At 38.5% G+C, this 22,389-nt stretch overlaps 1 protein-coding gene and 1 long non-coding RNA gene across 4 annotated transcripts in view; one reads left to right on the plus strand and one right to left on the minus strand.

Annotated features, from left to right (window-relative positions):
• Positions 1 to 8,197: 8,197 nt before the first annotated feature.
• On the minus strand, positions 8,198 to 12,285 carry LOC123615108 (uncharacterized). The gene is made up of 3 exons (XR_006722648.2): positions 11,481 to 12,285; positions 10,818 to 10,925; positions 8,198 to 10,165 (listed from the first exon to the last, which is right to left on the minus strand). It is a non-coding gene; the product is annotated as an uncharacterized LOC123615108 (long non-coding RNA).
• Positions 12,286 to 13,358: 1,073 nt separating this feature from the next.
• Positions 13,359 to 22,389, plus strand: part of SCAMP1 (secretory carrier membrane protein 1) — a 96,771-nt gene continuing 87,740 nt past the window's right edge. The window contains exon 1 of one of the 3 annotated variants that reach the window (XM_074360089.1): positions 13,359 to 13,492. In XM_074360089.1, the coding sequence (XP_074216190.1) occupies positions 13,436 to 13,492 (57 nt within the window). In that variant the 5' untranslated portion in view covers positions 13,359 to 13,435. The remainder of the gene's footprint in view (positions 13,493 to 22,389) is intronic. The other 2 variants (XM_074360090.1, XM_074360088.1) reach the window with 2 other exon arrangements.

Below are 22,389 nucleotides of genomic sequence, written 5' to 3' on the forward strand. Positions count from 1 at the left end.
TTGACTATCTCCTAAGATCATAAAATGCAGTAAATTCTAACCACTCTGAAATTTAGAAACTCTCTTAAATAAATACTGGGTTCAAAAAATAAAACTATATTGGGAATTACAGATCATTTGTATTTGTCTTTATCTGCCTTATTTCACTAAGCATAATACCCTCCAGGTCCATCCATGTTGTTGCAAATAGCAAAATTTCATTCTTTTTTTTTTTTTTTACAGCTGAGTAATATTCCATTTAGAGTATGTGTGCTTGTGTGTGTGTGTATCTCACATCTTCTTTATCCATTCATCTGTTGATGAACACATATGTTGCTTCCATACCTTGGCTATTGTAAATAATGCTGCTTTGAACGTTTGGGTCCATGTATTTTTGAATTAGAGTTACCATTTTCTTCAGATATACACTCAGGAGTCGAATTGCTGAATCATATGGTAATTTTATTTTTAGTTTTTTGAGGAACTTCCAGAAGGGATGCATAGATCTAATTTCCCCCTTTCTGCATACTGAAGAAAAGACTATAAAATGAAATGGCACTGGATTGTTGCAGCCTACTATGTACTGAATAATTAATGTCTCGCATGAGATGCCATTTATAACTGAGTGAGTCAGAGTTTGGGAAGTGTACCGTCAACTACTGTACTTATTTATTCTGCATAGGTTATGGGGTTCAAAGGATCTCTGAGATGAGGATGGGGATATCTCTCCTGCAGAAATGGTAGACTTATTATTAGTTTTTTGGAGAAAGAATAAAAGTAGCTTTGGATTAGGGGAGGGGAGGACTTCACCCTCTTGCTTGGTTGGTGGCAGTTGGACCTGACTCTGGTTAAGGAGGACATGACTGAGATAATGACTGTGGGAGATAAGATGGCTTTGGCTACTTGTGACATGCTAAGGGCTAAAGAGGAAAATCGCTACAGGGGATCCTCAGTGCAAAGCAATGGCTGATTGACTCTAGGACTAATATCTAAATTTCCATTTTATATTTTTTCTTGTGTATGTTCTACTTCCCCTTTAATATTTTTCAACCTTCACTAAAGTTTCAAGTGCTACGGTCCAGTGTAATCCACATGGTGGGGCATTAGGAATATGCCTGTGTTTACAGCTGAAACAGAGTAATGTAGGAATGTGAGTTTTCCCCCATTACTCCCTCTCCCCTGAAGTCAGCTTGGTGGTAGTTGTCAGAAAACTGAATGAACATCTTGGCTGAGTAGAGAGTATTTGTCATATGCCAGGCAACAGCTCAGTGCAGGTGGACACCATATTGCCAATGTGAGATATCTTCCCTACCAATATTCCAAACAGAGGAAACTGGTCGGTGTTGCAAGATATTCTGTTATCATGTAGATGAGACTGACTATCTAGCCAGTGGATATTTTAGTTACAGCACATCCATCACGTAGAAAGAGTCATCCATGCCAGCTAGGATAATGTGGCAATTAGATTATTCTAGCTTGTGGTACTTAATAACGACCACAGAAAGTTCAATAAAGAACTAAATTACCCATGGTTAATAATTACTAATAAAGTGAGTTTATTACCTTCTCAAAAATGTCTAATACTGAGAAAGAATATGACAAGAACAGAAAATTCAGTTTACACCAAAAGAAAACCAGATTTAAAATGAGTGCAGCCTGTTTCCCCTATGATTTTTTCCCCTATAATCTCTTTGACTAGAATGGAGGGACATAAGTTGACCAAGATATATAGACAAATGTTTTTATGTTAAAAACAGATGTTGTTTGGCATTTCTTTGTTTATGGACCAAAGGTACAAAAATGTTCCTGTTTCCCAGGAAAATTCTAGGACACTCAAGATTGTTAATAACCCAGTGTTTTCTGTGTGTGTGGTTTTTTTTTTTTTTTTTTGCATGTCAGGATTCCAATTACACTGCATAGTAGTCCTAAACACATGCTGAAGGGATTATTTGCTTACTACAATAGCACTGTGGGAAACTTAGCTTGATTTACAAAGTATTATAGTTCTTCAAAGGCACAAACATTAAAAAAAAATTAATTGGAGATGGGCAGCAAAGAGGGAAGCACACATACTAAGATACATGTATTATTTTGTTTTCAGCATCAGTTTTGTCACAAAAGCATTGCAGTTCAGTTACCCTGTGTATAGACAAAATATCTGCAGATTTTTAAAGTTACAGATTCTATTCTGATTGGTAGAATATTGTACTTGTGTGGACACAACTATGCATTGTACATGCATCACAGCAAATCATAGGTACACTTATGTTGTACAGATATTTTAATGAACTAGAACAAGGGCTGGCAAACCTGAGGGTCAAGATCAGCCACACATTTGTTTACATATTATCTTCAAGCCTAGAGTCAGTCAAACTGCAGAGTTTGAGGGCACAGTCCCCAAGACTGCTGAAAGTTTGAGAGGTTCCTAAAAGCACCCTCATGTTTGATAATTCACCAGAAGGATTCACAGAATTTACTGAATATTGTTATACTCATGATGTGGTTTAATACAGGGAAATGATACAGATTAATACCAGCCAAAGGAAGAGATGCATATGCCACAGTTGGGAGTTTCAAAACAAACGCAAAGAGAGTTCCAAATGCAAAGCTTTTGTTGTCCTTTCCCATGGAGTGAGGACCCATTAACCTCCCAGCATTGATGTCTGACAATATGCAGGGAGTATCACCAGGGAAGATCACCTGAGCCTTGGTGTCCAGAGTTTTATTGGAGCTTCATTCCATAGGCATAACTGATCAATTTCTCACTTCTATGGTTGAACTCGGTCTCTGGGTCAACTGATACCATATGACTTAAATCACATGGTCTTTCTGGTATGGCCAGTTTGCACCCTAAACAACAATCCTAGTAGTTATGACATAGATCACTTTCCAGAAGCATTCTTGTGCCTGCTGATCAAAAATAAATTAATTACAAATTTAAAATATAATTAATGCCAATATCAATATTTGGTCCTAAGACATTCAGAGGCAAATAACACTGGCAAGAAAAAGGATGATATGTAGGGAGTCTCCTTTCTAAAGCTGGATTTAAACCTCTAAACATTGTTTTGTTTTGTTTTGCACTGAGTAGGGTGATTAAATTTTAGGAAAGAGCATAGTAGGGACCTACCATGCCATCAATAAATGTTTACTGAGGGCCTCCTTTCAGCAAGGCAACTGCCAGGCACACAAGTTCTCTAATCTTTCACATACCTGTTCCAGACCATGTAGGAGAAAAAAGGTGATTTACAAGCTAAGGTACAGAATTATTTAATTCAAAACAGTTTATCTAGATCTGTAAAGTTAACTTTTTTTCAAATCTAAGCTCTGTGAAGATTTGGGGTTTTTTACTCACATCGTTTAAATCAAAACTAAGAAATATTTTTTCTCCTGAACTTATTTTTAGGTTGTTAACATAATGGATGGTCATTAAATAAATGAAAAGCATTGTAGAAAAAGAAAACAAATAGTCCGTTGTCTCATCTACTTTCTTTTCTAATTTTAGGTTTTTAAAATGAAGTTGTATCTCTACTCTTTATATACAATATTCAATATATCTTACCTTTCCCCTATTCACTATTATACTTGTTTTTCCATGTTATTACACATTTTTAAAAACCATCATTTTGAAGGTTATATAATAATCTTTGTGTGGACTTAGCATTATTGATTCAATCATTTGAATTATTTTTCTATATTTTTCTCAAATGGTTTTATTTCCTTGTTTGTTTGGTGGGCTAAGTGTAAAATGTCACTTCAAAAAAAATTTTTTTCCAAATCATTTCAAGACATAGGGTAATCTAGAACCTTTCTTCTAATACTTTTCAATTGCTTATATAATAAAACACATGTATTTACATATGAATTAAGTTTAATAATCAATTGAAATAAGCTTTCTTATTTATATATTTCTTTACTTTGACAAATATTTAGAACTATTTAATACTGTGTCTCATTTGTATGTTTAATCAAGTCGAATTTTCAGAAACTTTCCACATAAAGGAACAAAAACCAGCGTTGTCTAGTAAGAAGAGATTGTCTCAATCAGTGTGGTTTAGCCTGAGGTGGGCAGTCACAAGGTTCGAGGATGAGAGGAGTCCTTTATGATTCTGCCCCACCAGAAGGCAGGAAGTGTGGTTTGAGTCTCAGCTCTGCCTCCGCCCTCTCCTCTTGATGTTTCTACTTCTCTCTGCAGGTCATTTCATCATGACCTCCCTCTTCTTCTGCATGGAAGTGCGTGACATTTATTTACCCCCTGTTGCTCAGCCTAACCCCTTCTCTCCACTTTCCCAGTATTGTCAAGGTTCTTTGTTCTGAAGTGAGGTTGTTTCTTCCCTCACGTGACACAGAGCAATCTGTTCTCAGTATCTTGCTGTGCTTCTAGCGATAATAGCTCTTTATTTAGCTTCCTCTCTATTACAGCTTTTCTCTCCCTAGGAATTTGGCATGAGTTTCCGAGGGCTGGATGGGAAGGCAATCGAGTGATGAATCTCCCGCTGCACCCAGAATTGTCCTCTTTCTCAGACCTCAGCCCTGTTCACAGAACAAGCCTGGGATCTCCCATCCCCTCCTCTGGGGCAGAATTCTTTCCCCACCAAGCACATTGCCTGTCAGAGGCTAAAGGAGGAGTTTCTGCTCCCCAGTGGCTTCAGGGCTTCAGGCTTAGAGGCTGGCTGTCAGCATCTCCCACTGTCTTTCCCATGATGCTCCTCGATCCTCTTAAAGTTGTGCTCTGGAGAGCCTGTCTACAGGCTACCCTGACACGTTTAGACTTGTCTGAATTTTCAACTTCTCAACTTGAGCGAATGCTCTGGGACCCTCACTCCATTGATTTAGAAATTATTGGACTGATTATTCTTGTGTTAACATTAATTTTTAAATCTCACATCACTAAATCTCCATTGAGTTTATTTTTCAAATTCATTTGTGTACCAAACTACAATTTAATCAGGAAACTAGTCCAATACTCTTGTGAAAATGTGATTAATTTCTTTGGAACCTTGCCTGACAAAGTAGTTATTTTCTGTTCTTATTTTATGATCACTCTTTTTCCTGTGCTCTTTATGGGGAAAAGTGGATGACAATGCAGGCAAAGGAAGGCAAATAAATTTAAAAATTTTTAAATGGAAATTTCATTGTTCTTAAAATCTTTTTAGAAACTTTTACTACAGATTTTATGTACTATGGTAAAATGTAGCATTTATGGCAAAGATTTAGAAGGTATAGCAAAAACTACTATTAACAAAGAAAGTAATTTTTAAAAAAGGTTAGAAAAGCTGTTAGGTGAGTGCAAATCTGATGTGAAAGGAATTTCTTAATTCCATCCATCCATCCATCCATCCACCCATCCATCCATCCATGCAATCATTTAATTTCATATTATGCTGGTTGCTGTCCTGAGTATCAAGGATGTGAAAATGATCAAGGTATAGTGTGTACCCCAGAGGAATATATAATCTTTTTTAGAATTGGTTTTAATTAATTGATTGATTTTTTAAAGTTTTTTTTGGGGGGGTATTTATTTATTTATTTATTTATTTATTTATTTATTTACTTATTTATTTAAATGGAGGTACTGAGGATTGAACCCAGGACCTCATGCATAGTAAGCATGTACTCTGTCACTAAGCTATACCCTCCCCCTGAGGGATATATAATCTAAAGGGGGACAGAGATACATCAAAATGTATGATAGACATGGTTGATGCCCCAGATCACATTTTTTGGCCACTTCTGGCTTGAGCTATGGTAGTCAGTAACCATGAATGTTGATGGCTTGTCATTACTAGTGTCCACTGAGTTTCTCAGCTTTATTGCCTCAGGGATTTCCCTGAAGCTACTCTACTGGCATTGTGTGTGAGTGTGTGTGTATGTGTGTGTGTATATGATGAATGCCCCTGAGAAAATCCCAACCAATACCCACACTTGCAAACTTCTTAATCCCTCCTTTATTGGCTTTCTCTCTTTATCTGACTCATTCTTCCCTCTCCCTCACTCTGGCTTCCTGGGAATACCACCCAAATAAACTACTCATACCCAAGTTCCTTCTCCCTTTCACCCAAGATCCTGCTTTTGGCAGAACCCAGTTCTTATATTACCAATACAAAGTAATCATATCTATAGATGATGGAGATATAAACAGAGTGCTCTTGTTCTACAGAGGGTTGAGCAACTAATTCTCTGAGTAGGACTTGCCAGGAAGGACTATCACAGGAGCCAAAGAAAGGGAGAAATTAGAGATTGACAGTTGAAAGATAAGGCTCTCCAATTTCTTTACTTATAGGTCAATATGAGATAAACAGTCCTGGGATGATGTAATAGAGACTACTTTGCATATCTCTAATTATTTGCATGAGTTATACTTGCCTGAGCCCTTCTGGACCTTCTGGAAGAGTGAATGATGAGACAAGTTGGAGCTAATGCCCAGTTCTCAGACTAAGCAGCTTTTAGAACTAAGAATAGGAACAGTTCTATGCTTTGACCTTTGAAATCAACCCTTGACCAGGGAGGTTGCTTCAAGGTAGGAGAATGTCAGGATACCCAGGGTTGGTCCAGGGGTTATGGTTGTGGTCAGGGATCAAATAACAGTTTGCTTGCAATGCCTTGTGGTGGCTTTCTATTGTCTTGTAACCAAGTTCCCAGGAGAATGTGTGCCAGGTTTCATGAGAGAGGGGCTGTGAAAATTTAGAGAGGGTCAAAAGGAAAAACTGTGATTCATCAGATCATAGTCAAAAAAAAAAAAAAAAAACCACCTGAAATCATGAGAACCTCTCTGTGGAAGTTGTATCAGAAGAACTCAGAGCCTTGGCTAAGACCTCTAGAGAGTATGAGATTTGAGCAGGTGGACACTGGTGTTAATGGAAGGAACATTGTCATCTCTCAGCTCTAGAGCCTAAAACCATGCCAAGAGGCAGACAGAACCATCAAAGTTCCTGAGGCCACAAATGGGGGGAAGCCAACTGTGGCAGCTGCACCATCCTTGGACTGGTCAGACGGAGGAAATCATTCAGTGGGGGTGGAGTGAGAGCTCGGGTTCTCAGACAGAGACAATGAATATGGTTATCCACATTTCTGTCACTTTTGCTCCAGTCATTTGATAGACACTGGGGAAGCATGAATTACAAAGGCATGCTTAATAAACCAACAAGATTATGCTACTTCTTTAGAAAAATCAACATGGATTTCTCCATACAGGCAACAGAATAAAGCCTAATGTAGAATGCCAGGACAAACAATACAAACCCCCAGATATGAGGCCTCTGTTTCTCAAAATGATTCTTAAAATATCTTTCAGATTCACCTCACTTCTCTGAGTTTCCGTTTTCTCATTTGTATGAGATGATAATACCTCCGGGAAGTATGTTGCATATGAGAAAACATCTGTTGAGCCTCCAGCATCTCAGTGCCTGACATATGCCAGGCCTTCAAGACTTTTTGGCTATCTCTACCTTCTCCTCTCATGAGGTAAGGAAGAGAAGAGATTTCTTTAAAAAAAATTCTCAGCATTAAAGTAAAGGGAGAACCTGAAAGCAACCTTTCTTTCCTTAAAGACCTAAAAAAGATTTGGGGTATTTCTTTCAGGAGATCAGAAAATGGATTAGATTGCTGTGATTATTTCCTTTCTTTCAGGAGTTTCCTGAAAATTTAAGCCTAATTTGCAATCTAAGAATTACAAACTGTCCTTACTTTGAGGCCTTTCATGAAATTGTATAGACATTAGGTAATATCAAGTATGATTATATAATTCATGGTTCATGAAAAAAACAAAATCAGTTCTCTGAAAATGTACTTAGATAAAAATAACAGTAGTCTTCTTTTTATCTATTCACACAGGAACAGATTGAATATCCAAAGTAGTCACAGGACGTAATACTTATTTTACTGTTTTGCTATATTTATATATTACCATATACTGCTATATATAACTATATATATTGCTATGTTTATATACTTTCTTACTACTATATAATTTACTATATACTATATATTATATACCATATATATCATATACATTATAAATCATATACTATTATATATTATATACATATATTATATACCATATCCATTATATACCATACTTTACCACACCATACATTATATACTATATACCATAATTTACTACATAATTTATATATTTTACTATAATACGATTTTACTTTTTTAAAAAGTATTTTAAATATGATCACTGGTAAATGCCTCCTTGATATTTAGTTATATATATATATATATATATATATATGTTGTGTGTGTACCTAATGTATATATATATGCAAAAATGTCTTTCTGTCTTGCAAAATGAGGATAATTTCACCTAATGTTCTTATGCAGACTGTTCTAGGTAATAAAACGAGCTCTACAGTTAGTTTTTGCATCTCATTGGCTCTACCATTTGAAATGCTTCCATGGTCTTCCTATGAAGTCATCGTTTAGAATTCAGATTTTCAGTCCAGAAGATTTTATCACAGTAGCTGCACAATTCTGCTTGTATTGACCGCTAAAATGCTTACTCTTAATTTTATATTTGGGCTTACTCTGACCAAAGATGTTAAGTGGCAATCTCTTTTTTAAGCTAAGGAATCTTAACTGTAAACACAACTATTTCTTGAATACCTTCTTTGAGCAAGATGCCGTGCTAGGCTCTGTAAATAATATAAAGATGAAAATTTCTCCCTGCCTTCAGGAGCTCACATCATGGACAGAGACACATACATTCATTCACTCCAAATATTGAGAATTACCATATATGCTGGAAATGTGCTAATAACTTTATACCCATAGGTGATGGTATATTGTGAATTCTATAACAGAGATACAGAATTATTTTAGATACTATGGGAAAGCTGACACAAGTTTGGATTAGGGATTGCCAGTAAGGATTTCATTATTCAAAATTGGCCATGAAGGGTTGATTGGACTTGACAAGTGAGAATGGAGTGGGAGGAGGACATTCTTGGCAGCAGGGACTCTATGTGCATGTATAGTCATAGATAAACTGAGACTCAAAACGTACATTTATTTTTGGTAAGTTTATTGTGTTCCCATACTACACAATACTTCTATCCAATCAATTATAAAAGAATGCCACTATGATGTAATGATCCAAAGGCTACTCAGACCATTCTGCCTCTTGAACAGCATATAATCACATGGGAAAAGGTGATTACTTTAGTGGCAGCTGGTTGGGCTAGATAATGGGTAGTGATATGAATCTGTCTATGGGTCTCAAGGGCTATAATCAAGTTGCCAACAGGGCTGGGTTACTTTTTGGACTCTCAGGGAGAATTGTTTCTTTGCTTGTTTAGGCTGTTGGCAGAATGTATCCTCATGGCTTTAGGACTCATGCTTCCATTTCCTTGTTGGCTGTCAGGTTGGGGGTTATTCCCAGTTTCTAAAAGTCACTCTCATGCCTTGGCTCCTGAACCCCTTCCTCTGTATTCAAACCCAGCAACTCTTCTGCCTTCCCTTCCACTTTTAAGGGCTCACATGATTCCACTGGGCTCATCTGGATAATGCAGGATACTCTCCCACCTCAAAGTTCTTAGTCTTCATCATATCTACAAAGTCCCTTTTGCCATGTAAGGTGACACATTCACAGGTACCAGGGATTAGAGTGTGAACATCTTTGGAGGACCATTATTTGGCCTACCATATGGTGCCTTTATCTCCTCAGATCCCTCCTGGAAGTGTAGCCAGTGGCAGAACAGAGGGCCACTTATGCTTCTGTTAGTGTGTGGTGGGTATCAGCAGCAGCATAGCTGGAGACTGAGTCCACTGTGAGAGATGATGGATTTCAATTTTAGTAACCCATTAATGAACCCAGAGTCCAATGACACTTTTGAAATAAGAAATGTAAATTTCTTTTCTTTCTTTTTTTTCTTTTTCTTTTTTTTTTTTTTTTTTTGCAGGGGGGAGGTAATCAGTTTCATTTATTTATTTATTTAGTTTTTCGATGGAGGTATTGGGAATTGAACCCAGGACCTCGTGCATGCTAAGCATGCGCTCTAACACTTGAGCAATACACTTCCCCCAAGGAAATGTAAATTTCTAACTTGACATTTTCTTAACACTTAACAGCCATAAGCTAGCCAGTATAGAAAACATGGAATTCAAACGACAGCCCTGGCCCAACGGATTCACAAATTAGTAAGATGGAGGGAGAAGCAGCATGATGATGGTGAGGCAGACCCTAAGGTAAGGAAGAAACAGAATTAGGGAGGGCTGAGCCACTGGCACAGATTAATAGAATGTTAAAGCTGTTTAAAGTACCCGAGATATCATTTAGCCATGTCCTGGGCTTTCTAGGAAGTTTCTTGGGAACAGACCCTCCCCTTACAGCTTGTTCACTGCTTCATCTCCAACATCAAAGACATTTTTCACCACTTGGTAGGTGCTCAACAAATACTTGTTGATTGACTAGTGTGGAATTCAGAGAGGTGAACTGCTATGATCAAGGACACACAGCTGGTTTATGGTAGAGCTGGGTCTAGAAACTGGTTTTGATTCTTCATTCTTTTATGAAATTTAGGAGGCAGCTCCTAGAAAATGAACTACTCCAACAGATGAAGCCTTCTGTAATGCACTCTCTCTACCTTGTACATAGCATTTCTTCTTCCTATATGAAATATTACCAACCAAACCTATCAATTTAATGTCTGAAATGTGAGTTAAGAGACCCGAGTTCTGTTCTTAGTTCCTCTAACCACTTCCTTTGTGACTGAGGCAAATGACATAAACTGTCCAAATTCAGTTTCTTCTTTGGTCATGAGAGAGGCTAAAGGTCCTTTCAGTTCTTGTGTCCTGTAATTCCAAGTTTCATGAAAGGTAATTAACAAGCTCACCTGTGGACCGTGTGTCTGCATGTCCTTATATCAGTGTTCTTGAGGTGTGGTCAGCACATCACCTCTATCAGAATCACCTGGGGTCCTTTAACTATGCTGATTTTGTAACTGTTAAAAAGAAAATTAGACACATAGCTGTTGATTCAGAGAGATTTCCATTAGGTTATACTTCCCAATCTTTTTCACCTTTATAGTCATGCTACACATAAAAAGTGATAGTATTTATGTGGTGTACTAGGGTAAGAAACCTTAGACTGTCTCTTTGCCAATGCACATCTCACTGAGAAACTTCGCCACTGAGTGAGAAAAACAAGTTGCAGGAAAAAAAAAGTATGATCCCGTTTTTCAAGACAATGCCAAAACTCTGTATGATTATATAAAAGCATGTCTGTATGAATATGTATTATATGTTTGTATACATTTGTGTGAGACGTATTATGTGCTTGTATGTATACAATATTGTAATATTGAAAGGAACGTACTAGGTTAAGTGAAGTGAGAAAAGAAAACAAGAAAATTTTTTTTTAAAGGTTTAAACCTTTTTAAAGCTATTCGTAGCATAGTATATGCTATGAATCCATTAATGCATTTATATAAAAGAATGTATTCCTATATAAAGACATTTTAAAATAAAATTAAAAATGCAAGTCCAGGGCCCCCTACCTTAGATCCTGTAAAGCCAAATCTCAGGGTTAGGAGATATGGAGAAGTGGGTGTCTGCATCCTTACAAATATTCCAAGTGATTCTGTAACAGTGAAGTATGTAAATCTTTGCATTAAGTGCTAATATCATTAGCCAAAAACAGCATAGTGGGAACTTTCCATCCTGCAATGCAGGCTCAGCTGATCCTCATTGTCTTGGAACCTAGTAGATGCATAATAAATAGAAGCTGATTATTTTGAGCCATTTGGAGGACAGGTGGAGGGAGTCAGGGCCAAAGTGGTGAGAGAAACCCATCAGGCAATCAAGCTCAGAAGAGATGAAGAAAAACACCTAAGAACAACGGACTGCGCCCCCTTGGCACTTTTGAACATTCAACGCTATTTGTTAGGCACTAAATACATCCAAGACACTTTTCTGTATCTTATTTAATTCTTAAAAAACCCGTTACAGACTTAGAGAGGTGAAGTGGGTAGCACAAGTAGTATCAGAAGTGGGATTTGAACCTGCCACGTTTTGAGCTCTGAGCTATAAACTAGATTCCTGGCAGCTGCTGAGGATAGGAGGGTGAGCACAATAGATTGCTCTTTTTCACATCCCCAGTCTTGCAGCTCTGCCATGATTATTCCCGCGTGCTGTGTCTTATTAGTTGACACTCCGAGTCAGCTGCCTAGAAGCAGCTTCTTTGTCATATATTCCATTCTGGAACCCCTCAAAGAGAGATTACAGCAAATGTGGTTTTTTGTCTATCATCTGTAGCTAGTGTTTTCACAGTGAGGAGAAACTATTCCCAGGTGACTTTGTATAATGCAAAAAGGCCAAGAAGACTAACTCTAGTTCCTTCCAATTCTGAGTGAATTAGACCTACCAAGTGAAAATAATTCTGGCTTTTTGTCGTTTTATCTGCTAAGTGTTTTGCCGTTAGAGCAAGAGGAAGAGAGGGAGGAAAGAGATGCCCTCTAACTGAGTTCAGGGGTGGGGCAATGAGAGGTACAAATAAGTTCCTTACACATACTCATTTTTGGTCATCTCTGGTGTTGGGTAGTGAATAGGAAAAAATCAGAGGTGTGTATTTTGCTCCAAATGTTAGAAAGAAAACAAAAATAGCATCTTTCCGTCATCCACTAGCATTAACTTAAGGGTCTTGATCTCTGCACCTGTGCACCCTCTGCGATCATTTCCGGGGAAGTAGCCATTTTGCAGATTCTGGAGGATGATGGCAACGGCTGGACACTGATACAGAATCTCTTTTCCCCAAACCTACGTGGAGCCAGTCGGGATCCGCAACGCCAATGCTGGTTTCCGGGATTTAGCAGCTACCTAGAGTCTGAAAAACCGGAAGACGGGAAGCTGGGATTCCCAGGTGTGCCAAATTCATTAGCTAGGATAAGGCCTCGCGGGCGTGATCTTTGGAGACTCGTGAGGAGCTTCTCCAGTTTCCCGCGCCTCTCCGCCGGGTTAAGCAGCCATTCCTTTCCTAGGTGTGCAGCCTGCGTCCCAAGCTGCATTCCCAACCTGGGGCAGTGGGGTCAGCCTACGTCTTTGTTGCCCACAAAGTGCCACCTCTTCCCTAGACTACGCTCAGCCAAAAAGGGGCCGGCCGCCTTTAAGTCGATTAGACAACTCGGCCCGTCTAGATGCAGAATCTCGGTCGGGCCTCACCGACGCTCTCTGCTCCCAGCTCCCTCCGCCCCTAGTTCCTACTTGGTCGTAGCCAAAGCCCGGAACGCTGGATCCCGGCGCGAAGGAACGGGGCGGCGAACCAAGAGCGGCGCGGGCGGCCGGGAGCCCGGCGCACCGGGCATGCTCAGTGGCACGGCTGGCTGGGTGGCCTCACGAGCGGCACCCGGATCTGTTCGGCGGCGGCGGCGGCGGCGACGTGAGCGCGCAGGGGGGCGGCGGCCTCGCCTCGTCTCTCTCTCTGCGCCTGGGTCGGGTGGGTGACGCCGAGCGCGAGATGTCGGATTTTGACAGTAACCCGTTTGCCGACCCGGATCTCAACAACCCCTTCAAGGTGAGCGTGGTCCCCGGTATCTCCCGCTGCCGTGGTGCGTCGTTGTTTGTTTAAACGGACAAGTTCCTTCGCGCCCACTGCGCCCGCCACTCGGCCCCCCTCAGCCGCCTAGACAGAGGTCGGGGCCGCCGCACTCCTTTTGGGGGTCGCGCCTCGGCCCCCGCGTCACTCGTTTGGAGGTCGGAGTGGAACCTCCTCAGCTCCCCGGCCGCCTTTCGCCAAGTCCCTGACTGGAGAGGGTCGTGCCCTGGCCCGGGGCTGGGGGTTCCCGGCCAGCCTCTCGGGAGCGGGTAGAGTGAGAGCCCCGAGAAGGTGGAGTTGTCACCTGTCTGGCAAGTGTGGCGGGCCGGGCCGGGACGCGGACCGGGACGCGGCGAAGGGGGGGCTCACCCTGCCGGGGGGGGGGGTTGTTATGGGGACCCGAGGCGGCGGCGGCAGCGGAGAGCCGCGCGGGGGTGATGGCAGAGGTACGGAGGAGAGGTGAGGGCCCCCAGTACGCTGCAATTAAAAAAAAAAAAGGTGGTGTTTTTGTTTTTTAAACTTGTGTTGCACCCAGATACCACCAGCGGCGCTGCCATCCCTTCTCCCCACCATTTGTCTGTGATTGAAGGTAGTGATATCAAAGCATAAGTTAAATATAAGTGAACACACCTGGAAAACAATAGTGCACGTGGACGATCATTTTCCTACCTAACTGCTATTAGCAATGTAAGCGACGGGATATTTTCCAAGCTCCTGGTGCGTCAGCGGTTCTCTGGGCTGTATGAGGATACCATTTCCCACATGAGCGCCTTTCCTTCTTGGAGGCGACCTTTATCAACCCAGCTTCGAAAGGTCTTGGCATAGAAATGGGCAAACGAAGGCGGCTGAGATGTTCATTATCTGCACTTAAATTAATACAACATATAAATATCTTTTTAAAAGTACCACTCCAGGTTTCTTAATGAGCTCAGTTGCTTTGCACGTGTCGTTTGTATCCGACTGTTGGTTGAAGTTGGTTGTTTAATTTCCTCTGGATATTCCCCTGGATACGTAATTTGTGGTCACACAAATTTCACTCCTGGCTTGTTGAGTTTACATCTCTTCTTTTTTACTCCTGGTTTTCTCTCTTATTAAGAATCCTGGAAGAGGAAAAGTATCCCTCTTCTGATATTTCTTGGAGGGTTATGTTAATGAAATGATTCTGGTTGTTACTGACAGCTTGACTGACTGTAGAAATGAATAGACTCAGTCAGCTATTCCTTTGCCTCTAATGTCACTTAAGAAAATTCCATACAACTGGCCTGAAACTTTAAAGATGAGATGATTGTACTTGGAGAATTTTTTTTTCCCCCATAAGTTTAGTATTTAGTATTCCATCATTCCATCTTGTGGAGAATTAGATGATTCTTAAATCATAGACATTCTAAAGAGACATTTCATAACTTGCCAGATAGGTGTTATTTTAGAATATTTTGAAGGTGTAGCATTAAGAACTTATAAGTTAATTCAGGTAATTCATTGATGCTGTTTTATTCAGTATCTGACAGTTTGGCTATTTTCTATTTGGTCATTTCATTTCCTGGATCATTTTTTATATCTGGTTCTCTTGTAAGAGCAAGACATAACTGCTGTTTTGTGACATCTAATGTTGCCGTGACACTTCTTCTGCATATAAGGTTGCTGTAGTAATTCTAAACCCAAAAGTAGGTTTAAATACTCATTCATTGTAGCATAAAATTATAAACCTTTTTTGTTCTTTATAAGTGGATGCACTCAGAGGACAGTGATTATTTAGGTTCATAAAATGCTTCAAAGGATGGATAATTTAGGCCTAAAGAAGTCTTGGTTGTACACGTTTCCTGTTTATGAGCTTTCCCTATTTTCGGCGACTCTCCGCACGGCGTATCTGACCTTTTATCTTTCCATTTAAGTTCAGCTCCCCTTCCTCTTCTCAAAGTAAAGATTTACATTTGTAGACTGTTCTTTCTACTATTGGTTTCCTTCTATGTAAATGCGATTTTTGAAATAGCATTTCTGGTCCTCTCTACTTAAATAAAAACAGTTTCTAATTCATCTTTGTGTTATCTTATCATTATCCTTCTTTTCAAATCTGTTCTTATTTTCAATATTTAAAATGTTCCAATATTTAAAAGTAAAGTTCATGTTTTCAAATATGTATTTCACATTTGGCGACCATCCTAATTTCTTCTTGATTAAAAACTGATTTCCATTGCTAGCTAATTTGCTAACTTGCCCATTGTCTTACATACAGCTGTAGGTAGGGTAGAATTTACATTAGAAGTTAGATCACCTGATTCGTGGTTCATTTCGGATGGCCCAGTATATGCCTCCATTTACATTTCTGACAGTAAAATTCTTGTTTTGTATTTGGAACTTGGACTTCAGACACTCGTCTCATATTTGAAAGTTGTGGACCAGGACTTTAAAACAACAAACCTGCATTTGATTGTGGCTTTGTCACTGACCAGCTGTGAGACCTTGGAAAGTTATTTAGCCTTTCTATAACTCAGTTTATTATTATGTAAAATAGAGTAATAATACCTTCTCCATAGGATTGTTAATCTTTAGGGGAACATAGATTTAGCGTATGTATAAGTGCTCAGTGCATGGTGGCTTTAATTAGATAATAATAAATATTATTAATAATAATTCAAGAAACTGTAATTATAGCTAACCACATTATTCTTAGCTTATTAATTAGGTGAAGCTCATGTTCTCTTTGAATCTTCTAGAGTGCTAGTAGTAGCTGTTAGGTGGATCATTGTTGAGGAATCAAAGTGAAAAAGAATTAAGTGCTTTGTCCTAGCTCACCCTGCCAGACTAGACCCAGGTTGCGTGAGTTCGAGTGATTTGTTAACACACGTTTCCTTCCTAATAAAAAAAACCGCTATATTAAAATTGAGTACATTGTCCATTTTATTTTGGCCTCAAAAATTAATTCTACTTTATTGAAATAATCTTGTTAAAATGGCCTTCAATTCAGTGTCCTCATTTATATTATTTTTTTAGTTGTGGTAATATCAGTGGTATTCTAAAAGTTTATTTGAAGTTGAATGTTGAAGACTTTGTCATTAAAAAGAGGCCCATAATTCAAGGATTTTATCCATTTTGTTTTCATTTACAGTAAATAGACATCACTCATCCCTTACCCATTTGAAATTTAAGACTGGAGGTTGGATAGCGCTAGGAAAGGATGCAAACTATCTTTCAGCATCCATCTAGAACACAGAGGTAGTAATTTATGGTCTATGGTATTTTATGTTCATGTCAATTGCATGAATTTCTACTCTTCCTCAGGTTGTTTTTTCTTAAAGGTGCTTATCGAGCTACTGGTTTTATTTCATCAAATTGAGATGCATCATTATTTTATTTACATCTGTCTTAGTTATCTATTGCTATGTACAAATATGTAAAATCCACAGATACGGAGGGCACTACACCAGTTTATATAAGGGACTAGAGCATCTGCAGATTTTGGTATCCGAGAGGGCTGCTGGCACCAATCCCCTGCTTCTACCAAGGGACGACTGTAATCCCAAAATGTAGTGGCTTAAAACAACAATTATTTTCTCAGTATTCTGCTATTTGAGCTAGATTTAGCTGGGCAGTTTGTTTTTAAATGTTACTGTCTGGAGTCAACTCATGTGGCTTCAAACATCTAGCAGTTTGACTGGGTAGTGCTGGGTGGTTTAAGTTAGCCTCAAATATCTGGCAATTACGTGGGGCTGTTGGTAGGGGCAGCAGTTGGTTCTTTCATGTGGCCTTTCTTCTAGGAATAGCCTGGGCTTTTTTACCTGATGGCAGCAGTGCTCCAAGAGGACAAGAGTGAAAGCCGCAAGGCTTCTTGAGTCATTTCACTTTTGCTACTTCCTGTTAGTCAAAACAAGCCACAAAACCAGCCCAGATTAAAAAAAGGAGTGAGGAGGATTCGACTTCACTTGATGGAAGGAGCTGTGTCTCTCTTGATATAGGTCTAGGAATTGAAAAGATTAACTCAGCATAAAATGGTAAGACAGGTACAGGATAACCTCATTAGAACTTCCATCCAAATAAGAGAGGTGTGGGAGGTGTGTAGCAGTTTCTGTACCATATAGCAAACCTCTGAAATCCAGCCAGGCTTATTAGTCAGGATCCCTTGCTTTGCGGGCAACGAGTGTTCCTTGACCAAGACCCAATTCTACTACCTTGAAAGTCTTTAATATTTTATTTTCTTCTGTTTTTGGCTCCACCCCCTGAGAAGTCTTCCTTTTCTATAAATTACCCCAGTTTGTAACTGAGTTGTATTTTCAGTCTACTTCCTTCCCATTGAAAATTGGGAGCCCAGAAATCTCTTTTCAATTTGAAATGTCTGTCCTTTTAGTCCAAGCTGGTGCAACTGAGTTACCAATTTGTTAATCTTATCAGGGTTCGAACTATCCCTTAAAACACATCTGTGATTGTTTTTGAAGACAGTCTTCTTTAGGGTAGAGTGTCAGGGTGCTATGGATGAACACTCTTGGGTATCTGAAAACCTTTTGTCTAGGTTGGATGTCTCCTACGGCCAGTGAAAGCTCTCAGGTAGGTACAGTGGGAGGCTGCTAGTGTAGGTGAGGTACGTCTCACAAATGCTGTATGACAAAACTAATATTTGCACATGATTGTATTTTGGTCCCATGGCTTTAACAGTAATTATAATAGAGATGATGGTGATTCTGAAAAATTCTGACTGTAAACTGTTCTTTTGCTGATATTGCTCCCCAAAAAGTTTTTTTTTGGAGTACAGTTAATATTTAGTAGTGTTGAATGCAGATCCAAGAAACTTGTTGGATATTTTCTTAATAGGAATCATAGTATTTTATAGTTCCTGAAAAATATTATATTAGACTAATGAAGTTAGTGACCAGTTCTTAAAAATGAATCTGTAATATTTTGTTCTCTTTCTCATGGTTGTTGTCTTCAATTCCAAGTGCGTATTTGAAGAGTGGTTTGAAAAAGATAGGTTATATCTAAGGGGTCAGAATGACAGTGGTCTGAATCAAGTCCTAGGAAGCAAAATACAAATTTACTCAGTGGGTTTTGTCTACAGAAGGCTAAAGGGAAGTCTGAGATATTCGGATACTTGAAGGGTTCTTAGTTGGTTGTCTGAATAAATGTGTTCTTGCTTCAGGGGAAAAAAATAAGGCTAATAGGCAGAGTTTACTTGAAACTAGATTTTTGTCCTAACATAAATTTGAAACTATTAGAAGAGCCTGACAATGCTTTTTTGGTATGGAGTTCCCAGCACTTGAAGGAATTCAAGCATTAGAGATGCCAAGAGCTAACCTCTCAGAGTTTCTACTTTGAAACTCTAATCGTTACATTTTTGTACCATTTTGTGAATGCATAAATTCTCTCATGTTTTAATCTATTGGATATTGGGATTGAGTCTGATTGTCTCAGAGAAGAGGGTTCATGTTCTAGGATGCTATGGTCTGAGCCCCAGCATCTATGGAGGGAGCACCCTTAAGTGATTGCTTACATTTGGGTGGTCATGTCCTTTATTGTGTGACCCTTGGTATGCTGGCCTTAGTGACTGATCTTATTGAAGGCACCTGGCCCAGCAGAGCCAGCCTTTGGGCTGATCAGATAAGTTCGCTTGGTCTGAAATTTTGCCCCAACTAGAACAGTAATAGTTAACTGAGCTGTCTTTTGCAGAAATGTAAACTAAGAGCACAGGGAAAAGGCAGGTAGTTGTAGTGGGAATAACCGTGGAAAGATATGAGAAAAGAGGCAAATTATCTTAATCATGAAGCACTGGAGTGGGAATCATCTGACCAGGGCTTCTGAGGTAATTTTCTAGAATTCCAGTCCCTTACTAGAGCTGCTCTTGAACTGCAAGAGAAAAGGCAGCCTGTACTGGCCTTTAGCTTCTAACTTGATATTGTAGACTGGTGTTGGAGACCCTGTTCCCATTCCCAGTGCAAGAAATACCACAAGAAGTCCTTGTATACTACATGTATACAGAGAGCAGTCCAATAATTTCCTTCTCTCTAGCATTTGGCTTTGGGTGCTTTTAAGAAGTAGTAATGCCTATTGATCAGTTGATGTACTTGGGTTGTTTCCACCAGTTGACTATTTTGAATAATACTGCTATAAACATCAGTATACAAGTTTTTGTTTGAACACTTGTTTTAATTTCTCTTGGGAATGCACCTCAGCGTAGTCTCTGGGTCTTAATGGTAACTACATTGAATCATTTGAGGAACTGCCAGACCCTTTTCCAAAGTGACTGCACCATTTTATATTCCTGCTAGTGGTGTATGAGGGTTCCACTTTCTCTACATCCCGGTCAACAATTGTTGTTACCTGTTTATAGTTCTAACCATTCTAGTGGGTGTGAAGTATCTCATTTTGGTTTTGATTTGCATTCCGCAGATGACTATGATGTTAAATGTATGTTTACTTGCTTATTGGTCATTTGAAAATCATCTTTGGAGAAATGTCTATTCAGATCTTTTGCTTATTTTAAAATTGGGTTATTTGTCTTTTTATCATTGAGTTGAAAGAAGTTTTTATGTATTATGGATATAAGTCCTTTGTCCAGATATGATTCACACATATTTTCTCCCAGTTTGTCAGTTATCTTTTTACTTCTTGTTAATGTCCTTTGAAGCACGAAAGTTCTAAGTTCTGATTAGGTCTAAATTACCTGTATTTTGTGCCTTGTATATTGATATTGTATCTAAGAATCCTTTGCCAAATCTGAGGTAGTGAAGATTTACCCCTGTGTTTTCTTAGTTTTATAGTTTTAGCTCTTACATTTAAGTTTATGATTCATTTTGAATTAATTTTTGTATAGAGTGAAGTAAGGTCAAACTTCATTCTTTTGAATGAATATCCAGTTGTTCCAGCACCATTTGTTGAACAGACTGTTCTTTCCCCTTTGAATTATCTTGGCACCCTTATTGAAAATCTCTATTCTTAATCTGTGTTTTTGCAAAAGAAATGAAGTATGTTAGTTTAGAAAGTCCTTCATGTTTTATGCACAATAGCTCCCAAATACCTAATGAATGTCCTTAGAGTAAATATGTTAGCTTGCCCAGCTTCCCAAATTGCCAGACCTCGTGTTGCAACTGCTCCTAATCTCTACTTGTTTCAGATTTTTTAAAAATAGTGTAATAATGGGTTTTAAACTTGTTTTTAGAATGTAATTGTGAGTACATCAACATTACCAACTTGATGCTTTTTCTTTTCTTTAAAAGAAACTCTTCTATTTATTTCACAGAGTACAGATGAATTAATTGCTGAATTTTTTTGCATATCAGCAAAAATAGTGGAACCTCTTAAATAAAGCCAGGGATAGGTGTATATTATAAAGTGTGCGTTTTGAGTATTGGTGAGATCGAACTAGGAAGAAGGGATTTGTGATAGTCATACACTGATAATTTAACTTGATTGATAATAGAAGAAAAAATTAGACATTTGAGCGCAACTGATTTAGTATATGAAGTTATTAAAGATTTTTGCTTATCACGCTTAGTTAAAACAATGCTTATGATAGAAACAATATATACACAACAAATGCTGGAAGTTCCCACTTTCACATAAGCAAAAGCGGAGTTTGTACTTGCTACTGGCAGTCATTTTATCTGTGGGAATCCACGTGTAGTGATTTGGAATATATATGGAAGTTAGTAGGTGGCAGGAAAAGAGCATCAGGAACATTGGCCAATCATGGCAGGGGCTGGTATCCTAATGTATTTTTCTACCATTTAGCAGTTTTCCTGAAGCTGCTGATGCTTGTTTTAGGTTGATTTACCTAGTCTTGTGGTTTTATTTATGGCCTAGCTTGCCTAACTTTTGGCATCTCAAATAGTCATAAATTTAAGTGCATTGCTTACAAGTAAGTAGTGTATTGTAAAAATGTAAATTAATGTATTCTCTAAGCATCAAAGATGTGTTACATGCCTTTTCTACTTGATTAAAAAATTTTTTATAGGAATGTTTATATTTGAATCTCAGGGGAACTTAACAACCATTTAGACTTGAGAGCATAAGAAAATGTTCTATGGACTATATATATTGCCGACAGACATTTCTGTGTTCTTCAGAGGAAGGAGTTAATGAAGTTTAGGGAGGTTTGTCTTCAATTTGTCTGGTGGAGTAGGTAAGATGGGTAGCTCTGGAACCAGGCAACATAGGTTTGCTTCTCTACCTAACTAGGTGATCTTAGGCAAACTGCTTAATTTTTCTACCTTCGGTATTTATTTGTTGTTGTTGGGTTTTTTTTACATTTGTTATAGTTCCAGGAGTTCAGCGTTTGATAAAACAAAGATAGGAAGCTCTTAAAATAACAGATAAAGGAAATAAATAATGGTGCAACATTATCTTTGGTTGTAACATGTGATTATTTATTCTTCTTTATTTCATCCCTAAATTGTGCCTGTATTTTCTAAAGCAGACTCTAATTTTTATTAACTTTTAAACTTTTTGGTATTAACAGAAATAGCAACGAAAACAAAACATAGAAATTACTGGTTGTCTTACAAAGCTTGGAAATTTTAGAGGCTATTATATATCACAACTTGAACTGAGAGTAATAATGAAAGCTCATTTTATTTTTATGACAAATCACTTTTGATGAAAGTTTTGTTTAAATGTTGGAAAGTTGTGCACTTGATTGTTTAATATTGGTTATTTTTGAAAAGGATATCCAGTGGTTTTTTATTATATTTGAGTCTATTAGTCTTTTTTTAAATTGAAGTATAGGTTGATTTACAATATTGTGTTCCTTTCTGGTGTACAGCATGGTGACTCAGTTATATATATATTCTTTTTCATTATAGGTTACTGCAAGATATTGAATATATCTTGTTCCTTGTGCTATACCATAGGACCTTGTTGTCTATTTTATGTATAGTAGGTAGTATCTGCAA

Source organism: Camelus bactrianus, chromosome 3 (assembly GCF_048773025.1).
Source record: "Camelus bactrianus isolate YW-2024 breed Bactrian camel chromosome 3, ASM4877302v1, whole genome shotgun sequence".
Taxonomy (NCBI): domain Eukaryota; kingdom Metazoa; phylum Chordata; class Mammalia; order Artiodactyla; family Camelidae; genus Camelus; species Camelus bactrianus.